Source organism: Triticum aestivum, chromosome 4B, assembly GCF_018294505.1.
Source record: "Triticum aestivum cultivar Chinese Spring chromosome 4B, IWGSC CS RefSeq v2.1, whole genome shotgun sequence".
Classification (NCBI taxonomy): domain Eukaryota; kingdom Viridiplantae; phylum Streptophyta; class Magnoliopsida; order Poales; family Poaceae; genus Triticum; species Triticum aestivum.
Genome location: NC_057804.1, coordinates 660,968,337 through 660,977,550, shown reverse-complemented (window position 1 = coordinate 660,977,550; position 9,214 = coordinate 660,968,337). Strand labels below are relative to the sequence as shown.

Sequence of the window (9,214 nt, the reverse complement as noted above, 5' to 3'; positions counted from 1 at the left end):
TGTTCTACTAGCCACTTGTCCTGTTAGTCCATTTTATTTTTAATGCACAAAGTGGCAGAAGATAATTCCGATGCAGAACTACCTCCATCCTGACCCTTCCTCTGTTTTCTCTAAACCATAAATGGCACTTGAAGAATAACTAAGGATATCAAGAAGCTTTTGGATGTAGGCAAGCTTGGAGCTGCTGTTTCAATGTCATACTTTGATAGTTGCCTTTTGGAGCTGTTGTTTCTATGTGTAATACTTTAAGTCTGTTGGCTGTACCGGACTATTTAAACTCTGAACTATGCTGTGATGGTTGAACTGATGTTGGACTGTTAAGGGTTATGTTGGAGGCCACTTTATAACTAATGTGTGCCTGTTATGTTGGACAGATGCAGTTTTATTAATCCCTAGAGCTTATTTGCTGAAATTTACATGATCAAACCTGATGGTTGTTGCGCTGCTATATTTGTGGCCTGTTTTATTTCAAATCTTGTTTGAATTTCGGCCGAATTTCGGCCAAATTTTGGCCAAATTTTCAAATTTTGATTTTGAAATTTCGTCCGAGATTTTGCCGAAAAATTTAAAATTCCCGAAATTCGGCCATTTCGGCCAAGGACGAAAAAAAACACAAACCGAAAATCAAAACACAGTGGCAAGGGTGATGGGTGGTGTTGATGCTTGTTTGCTTGTTCTGTGTCGTTGGTCACCTACTCTATTTATGTTCTAATTTTCTTTTTCTGTCTATATGCATCCTCAATGTCTCGGCGAGATGGGATTGGTATCATCTTGATACTAATATATTATCCTTTGTCGGGAAAAAATATTGCTTTCTCTTTCTTCAGCCACCACACTGCACATGCAAGTAACATCATGTTGCTAACTGCATTTTGAGTATGGGGCAGAACTTTAGACATAGTGGTACGCAATTATAGTTGTGTGCTTGACTGAAATTTATATATAAATAAAATCAAGCAACTCAAAAATAGAAGACCGAGGTAATAAGCAGACCAATGGTTTACCTTGAAAGAAGCAAGTACCACATATTTTCGACTGTCTGAAACACACTTAGTGTTCACACCACATCTCCACACAGGAAGACTTGTTGACGCTAGCGCCAGCTGCCATGTTCTTGGCAAATGATGAGGTAAAACCAGACTCCTGGTACATCCCAGTACATATGATGAAGTACAAATACATAATGTGTGGTACAAAACTGACCATTCATCAGCTTTGATCAGCAGGGTCATATGGGTAGCTTGGGTAGGGTAGGAAAAAGACAAGGGCAATGGCAAGTCTGTTCCAAGTATCCAATGAGATGCTCCGTTGTCGCCATGTCTTCTTCAGCCATCTTCTTGATCTGCTCCTTCATCAACACCAAGCTACCGTTAGCCTTTGCCACGTGTTCCATCATCACTCTTTCAATCTCAGCAATTTCAGGTCTAATTAGTGCACGCAGCTCATCCCGAAACTTCGCTTGTGCACTTAGCAGGTCATACTGATAATGATATTTTGCAAATAGCATACATTCTTCCCTCGATGCCTCAAACTCAGCCAACTTAGCTTCATAATACTCATGCACTTCCTGCACCGGCAGGTTAATTGAGATGAGAACTTGTGATATGTATAATCCACATCCAGCATAAGAAAACATCTTCTATATACACCAATTATACAACTGCATAGCACTTGAATACTTAATGTCCATCACCAACCAGATGAAAATCCTATGCTTTATATGACGTTGGTAGGTTGAGTCGTTTTATAATGGGGGATGTAAACATAACATCAGAAGTGCCAACAATGATAGCCCCCATCACTACGTATTAACAATAAAGTGCTCAAAATTTAGAAGAAAAATAATGTGCAGCAATTTTATGTCAATGCCACTAGTCGCACCTGCAATTCTGCTTATGCCAATACTTAGGACTAATTATCAAAATTTCATTACTCCATTGAAACTTCTTACATCTTCTGAGATTAGGGAGAAGACCAATAGTGAAAAGACAAGTTTGTCTTTTTGGCAAAAAAAACTAACACGTGGAGCCAGTAAACCGGTTTGAAGGATGGTAACGGCCCAAAAGCAAAGGTGGTGGCAAAAAGGAATGACATTTTCATAAATAGCTGAAAAGCAATATCGTCCTACTATATCCAAGTATTGAAAGTATAACCTGAACACTTTCATGACTCAACTATAAACTATCATTGAACATACAACTTGAGCACATCTACAATTCTTAGTACAGGTATTTCTTTAAGATACGCGTTGGGATATAAGTGATGTGGGTATAGGCAAACGAACAACCAACATAGCATGGAGTGTGAGGGACAGTCGTTAACGATTTAGAGACAATATAAGCTGATGTGGACTGGTGATAGAGACAACTATTGTTTCTACTATAGGAGAAAACAGAGAAAGCAATAGTCCACAATGCAACACCCAATGAAAGGACAACGGATAAAAGAATCAGAACCTGACACAATGGTGCATGGAGGTCGATAAGATTGCCTTTGAGTTCTTCCGCACATTGAGGGCACTGGTTAGAAAGATAAATATGCATTCATAAGTAGAGAAATCTTAGGTTCCCATGATTTGATTCATGAATGTAAGTTAATATGAAGTACTTGCAGAATCCGGCATGTTACCTTCAGATTCTCATTCCTTGAAAGCTGATCCCTGAGCCACCTTCTTAAGCACGACCTGCCGTAGACATGCCCGCAAGGAATACAACTGCAAGTTGGAGATGGGAGATGATCTAGAGAACACAACCCCGTGTATGGATACATGTATAAAATCTAGTAACCCCAAGACAAGTAAAATGAAAAATGGCTGATCTGGTCACCAAATGAAGTAAGCACCATGAAAGGTCCAACAAAGACTGCCCTCCTGCACTATATGATCATATGGTGCCACATCCGCAGCATCGTGAACCCAAACCCTCCTAATATGCATATACAGTGATCACCTAACTTAATCATGTCAAATGGATACTGAATTCATGATCTGTAACAATTCAACAATGGATTGCAACTATGCCTATAACAATTGTCTAGTTGTTGGCGAAAAGGAAACATGATTACCAATTCAATCGTTATATCTAACCTATCATACACTTAAATATTAACATTACTCAAAACAAAAGCGTTATTCCTCTCAGTGAGATAAAAAAAAGGATCAGAAACAATGGATTGTTAAAGCTGGTGCATGATGTTAGAAAATCATCTGCATCCACTAGGAGTAGTTGTAATGATCCCCAAACGGTGGATATATATATATATATCGAATCCCAACATGGAGATGGTATTAATCACAGCAGGACATAACTGAAGTTATTTCAGCGAGCTAGCACATATGGGGCTCACTTTCAGCACAATATCTTGGAATAAGACGTCAGTTTAGTAGTATGTACCCAAAAAGACCAACTATGGAAACCATATTCCTCACCAGATGTGATGCTCGTCCGTGGAGGTCCACGGCTCCACGTAGATAGAGCAGGTTGGCCGTGCTGGTGCCTTGACATCAATGCATTTCCCCCCTTCAGCTGAAGCATCCATGTTCGCACTTACCAGCATCCTATTTGCTTCTTTGTTGGAGATGTTCGCATTATATTCGCCAAAGTAGCTACTGTCTCTGTATGAGCCGTCGATCTCCTCGCCCAAACCAGATACAGTATGATTTAACTCATTGCCTCTGCCACCCCGTTCACTAGCTTCCACAGCATGGGGACATGGCCCCTCTCTGACAATAATTTCAACATTGGCAATCTCGTCCCCGCCTTCCATACCAGATGCTGGTAAGGATGAGAACACGCACGACACACAAATCATCAGCTGAGGGCAATTCTGCTCCATGAACACTATCATATCCTTTGGCACCATCTTTTCTTGTTCAGCCATCTTCTTCAATCGCTCCTTCATTAATACCACGTTGGCCTTAGCCATTGTCACCTTTTTGTTCACTATTATCTCCATCTGAGCAACCCGTTCTCTAAACCATTGTTGAATCTCAATACATGTCGCCCTTACTGCAACAAATATATGTTCGTAAAACGCTTTAATTTCCTGCAGTTCAAGCCAATTGAACAAAAGAAGAATTTATGAGATGTAATTAACACAGCCTATTTTGAGTTGTCTAAAAAGACATACAAAAGTGAACGGAGGGAGTAACAATGATACTAGTTATAATAATAAAAACCTTCGGGTGGACACTGCTACAGTTGATTATATGTTTATAACATTTTCTCCAATTTCTGGTTACCAATTCAATGGGACCTAATATAAAGTAATTTACTACATGATTACTACTATGCACTCCCTCCATAAATAAATATAAGAGTGTTTAGATCACTAAAGTAGTGATCTAAACACTCTTATATTTCTTTCAGAGGGAGTACTAACTAGTAAGGGTGAACATGTTCAAATGCAATATCATGATGGTTTTGGAAGACATCCAGAATGAAAAGGATGAACCTAAGTGAGTCATTTGATTAGTGAATATAAATTCAACAGAAAAAAAAACTGTTAATGATGAATAGATCGACATCTCATTTCAGGCCAGCATAATAGGACACAAGTGCTACAACTCTATGGGAAAATAAAGATATAGTAGTTTTCCACCAGGCTTAACAACAATGGTTGCTTTTGCAACAACCAATTAGTTGGTATGAGAAAAGGCATGTATATATGCCTGATTCTTCTCCATCGCAGATTATGTTTCCTCTTCGACTCAAATCTGATACACGCTAAGCCGTATGGCAGGGATGAGGTGATAACTACTTGTTGATCCCCTAGATTATGAAGGCTCCCGTCATGTGTCCTTGTTTTTCTCAGAAGGGTTACCGACATAAAAATTTGGCGTCTCGTGTTTTAGCAGCAATGAGACTAACTAGGGTGATGGTAGAAAAAACTAATGTTTCTACTATTGGAAACCCACAAAAAATAGCGCATAATGTGAAAAGGTTCTAAGAGATTTTGCAGCGCTCCACCTTACCACACTAAAGCTAAGGCAATTTTAAATCTGAGCAATTGATTGATAGGCCATTGTTCAAATTTAATGGCCGTTAATGGTCAACTTCTGAACTTGGTCCAAATTGATGATTTTTCATTATGTTTTAGATATTTACACATGGATAATTAACTAGAAATTCCAAACAACTCATATTCAGAAGTACATAGGTAATGTTTCAATTTATTTTTGGAAATATATTATCTAAATATTCAGATTAAATTGCTAAATACGTCGGATATTGAATTAACCAGCAAATTCTAAAATTAATAGAAACTTTCAAAGTACCAAATATCTGTGTTTATTTAATATGTAAAGGTATAAATTGGAATGAGGTATCATTTTGTTGCTAAATTGTACTCATGCAAGACCCAAATTGTGAGAGCGAAATAGGGCGAAATGGATGCTATTGATTCTAGTGAATTATTTGTTTCCATTCCCGGTATCTTAATTCTATGATTTTTCGCTATTAGTGGGTGTTGAATATGAAAAGATACTATTGTTGCTTAGAGAATTGAACGAAAAGGTCCGGTTATCTCATAAGATGTAAGAAAAATATCACCATATATATAAATAAACATAAACCAACATCCTACATCTAAAGTGGATGTCCTTAAAGACAAACTCGACACATCTATAGATGTACATCGGATGAAAGAAATAGAACCTCAGCACTGCAGCAACCCTTCAACATGTTTTCTGGTGCATAGAGGTTGATAATAAGCTTCTCCTCGAATTGTTTGCCACACTGCGGGCACTGGTTAGAAATATCAACAGTCATGGATAAGTTGAGAATTTCCATTCAGATATTTGATATACATCTTTAATATAATCTGTTCACTGAGTATATGCAGACCCACTCGTGGTACCTTGGCACTATTCTGGCCAGAACGATGCAGCAACGTCTCCATACAAGATCTGCCATACACATGCCCACAAGGAATGCAACTGCATTTAAGAGATAGATGTTATGATTAGTGATCCAAAAGTGTCAGTAGTCTCATAGTTAGAATACAAGCCATGCATATGTACGTAGCATGAGTGCATCTAATATGTGTAGCAAGAGTGCATTATGAAAAATAGAAACTAATATGCTATAAAGGATGCTAAAACATTTAATGGATTTTGAAAATATAAATAAATATATGGACCATAAACAAAGAATTTTCAGATGAAACCTAGATCCACAAACTCATAAATATTTATTGTGGTGCGGTGTTCAGTGAAGGGCAGAGTCTGATTAGAGGCCTCGTTGCAAATAGCACCTTGCGACGAACAAGCCATCTAAGACACCAGATTAATTGATGGTCCGAGGGAGTGGACTGGCTAGGGCTAGGGTTTTTAAACGATGGTTTACTGATCAGGTATTGGGCTGCTGCGTGATGGAAAATGGCGTGGTTTCTTTTCTGGCACTTTGGCAAGCAAAATTTCAAATAGCAGCGCTAAGCTTCTCGGACTGCTATGGATTTAGCGGAGGTTATCAGCCCTTTTGCGGTCGTTGCTGGAATAGCCGTCGAAATTACGTCACTGTAGTGAAATCTCGTCTAAAAGGCTATTGCGGCGCTATAGCCTGCTAAATAAATTTCATGCATAGAATGGAAAGAACTCCACCATCAGAGCAACTTTTCGCCCAAGAATAGCATTGCACACAGTGAACTGTAAAAAGAAGATGCAATCCTCTTCAGTATCTAATTAGAAGCAGTGTATGGACCTCAGAAAATCAGATCTCATGCCGTATCTGATCTTCTTCGGTACCTAATTAGCGAGTGCAAAACACAGACGATACTGTGCTGGTAGCCCCAAATCCAAAAGGAGTCCAACGTGATGGTACAAGGAAGACCATATCCCCTGCAGAAAAACCTAGAAACCCTAGGCCGCAATACACAGACGCAACATCACGGCCGGAAATTGTCCGCTGCAAAAAAGAAGCAGCAGCGGAATTGCACTAGGACCGTGGGGGTGGAGGCCCTCGTGCGCTCACCACATGCGATGAGGGCCGTCGCTAGTCCAGGGCTCCGTGCAGCAAGGGCAGATAGTCGCCGGCGACGGCGTCGCCTTGGCCTTACCGCCGGACGCTGCTTGGCTTGCCTCGACGACACCTCCGGCGTTTCCCCCTGCGCCGGTGATGTCCGCAGCGAGCGGACGCGACGCCTTGGCGCCGGCGATCTCCTCCCTTCCAGGCGTGGGCGGCGGGGACGACATTGGAGGGAGGCGGAGGAGTAACGGACGAGGTTTTTCTGGGGGAGGTCGAATTCGGGAGGCGGAGGAGTGTGGAGTGGGGTTTCTTCTTTTGACTTGACGGGAGGCAGTGGAGTGGGGTTAGGTCAACTCCACTGTGGGCTTATTTTTCAAACCAAAAATCTTTTTCAGTGGGCTCCCTGCTCCTATATTATGTGGATGGGCCATTCCCCTAATTTGAAGAAAGGTCTTAAAAAAAGGTTGACGAACGCTCCTTCGGAAGCCTTACAACGACCAGCGTCATTTGGCGCGCTCTCAGCCGCCTGGCACGTGTCGCGCTCTGGACGCTTCCTTCGGATTTTTTATTATTTTTTCGCATGCGATTTCGACTTTTTAAACAGTTTTTTTCCAGGGTTTCTTAACGTTTCGGTTTTCCACTTGTCTTCCTTAGCTTTTGGAAAAAAAAATCGAAAAAGACATATTTTTGCGTGAAAAACGAGTTTCTTTTCCGCGAGAACGTGTTTTCTGTTTTTTCTTTCTTACGCGAGAGTCACAGTTTTGCTTCCGCAAGAGGCACGATTTTGCTTTCGCGAGAGGCACGGCCATGCCACTCGGAAACGTAAAAAAACACGTTTTCTGTTTTTTATCTTCCGCAAGATGCATGGTTTTGCTTCCACGAGAGGCACGATTTCGCTTTCGCGAGAGGCACGACCGTGTCTCTCGGAAATGAAAAAAACGCGCTTTCTCTTTTTTTTCTTTCATGAGGGGCACGGTTTTGCTTCCGCGAGAGGCATGGTTGTGCTTTCGCGAGAGGCACGGCCGTGCCTTCTCGGAAACGAAAAAAACACCTATTTTATTTTTCTTCCGCGAGAGGCACGGCTTTTCTTCCACGAGAGGCACGGTTGTGATTTCATGAGAGGCGCAACCGTCCCTCTTTCGGAAAGGGAAAAAACGGTGCTCTCGGTTTGGTTTTTTCGTCCCTTTTTTTGTGAAAAAAAAGTTCGTCAAAACCTATCAACATGCGATCTAGTTTTGAAGATCTCGACGTGAGGAATCCAATGGTAAAAACGGTTCAAGATTTAGATGCACGGTTTAAGAGAGAAAACGTTTTGAATAAACAGATGTATGAAAAAAAGAAAACCTCTCAGGTTGTGACAAATGGCGCACATGTAGTTCTTTGTTAAGGACCAGCTGTCCCTCGCCATGTAGAACTGGGCCTGTATGTGTAAGTTCAAAAAAAATTGTGCCTGTATGCACGTGAGATTTCGCGTGTCTCTCTCATCTTCGTTCTAAGCCGACCCAGACCCCTCCAACCGCACACCCTCGTCGCCGCCTACTCACTACTACATCAGCTTTGTCACTGCCACACCCCCCCACTCCCCCAGGGTTCATTATCTGGATTCATCTGGCCCAACTATGTCGTTGTCGCCAAGGAACCCTGCCCAAGCATCATGGCTCAAGCCCTCCCACCTTGATCCGAGCTCATCTACAGTGTCCCGATCACTAGTAGACAACAGTGCTTTGGTCCAAACTCGATCTACATATTAGTCCCGGTTGCATTACGAACCGGGACTAATGTGACATTAATCCCGGTTCGAGCAGCTAGGGCGCCGGGCAGGCATCAGTCTCGGTTCAAATGAGACCTTTAGTTCCGGTTGAGGACACCAAACGGGACTAAATATTATACCTTTAGTCCCATTGGAGACACCAACCGGGACTAAAGGGGTTGAGGCTTTAGTCTCGGTTGGTGTCTCCAACCGGGACTAAAGGTTCCCGCCTCCCGGTTGGAGCCACCAACCGGGAATAAAGAGGTTCTGAAAGTTTCTTTTTTGTTTTTTCATTTGTTTTTTGTTTTTAGTTTCTATTTTAAATTGCTTATATCTTTGAGGATATTTGTTGTTTTTAAGTTATTCTTTTTGCATTAGATTTAAAATTTTGTCTAGTTTCTGTTTGTGCCATTAGTTTTCAAATTTGAATGATTTAAATTTGAATTTGTTCAAATTTGCTTCAAACCCTAGATTCTGAATAATTCGAGTTTAAATATATTTT

General features: G+C 41.1%; 1 protein-coding gene across 1 annotated transcript; it reads right to left on the bottom strand.

Annotated features, from left to right (window-relative positions):
• Positions 1-804: 804 nt before the first annotated feature.
• On the bottom strand, positions 805-7,227 carry LOC123089735 (uncharacterized). Its single transcript, XM_044511326.1, has 7 exons — positions 6,969-7,227; positions 5,857-5,935; positions 5,655-5,744; positions 3,428-4,044; positions 2,629-2,713; positions 2,457-2,519; positions 805-1,567 (listed from the first exon to the last, which is right to left on the bottom strand). The coding sequence occupies exons 1-7, from the start codon at positions 7,187-7,189 to the stop codon at positions 1,229-1,231; spliced, it is 1,494 nt and encodes a 497-aa protein (XP_044367261.1). The 5' UTR covers positions 7,190-7,227; the 3' UTR covers positions 805-1,228.
• Positions 7,228-9,214: the final 1,987 nt, after the last annotated feature.

Excerpts from the sequence above, each read along its gene's own strand:
- LOC123089735 (XM_044511326.1), bottom strand. The coding sequence starts at position 7,189 with ATGTCGTCCCCGCCGCCCACGCCTGGAAGGGAGGAGATCGCCGGCGCC. Across the intron at positions 2,714-3,427 it reads ACGGACGAGCATCACATCTG|TTGTATTCCTTGCGGGCATG; the intron begins GTGAGGAATATG and ends TCCAACTTGCAG. Across the intron at positions 2,520-2,628 it reads CAAGGAATGAGAATCTGAAG|TGCCCTCAATGTGCGGAAGA; the intron begins GTAACATGCCGG and ends CTTTCTAACCAG.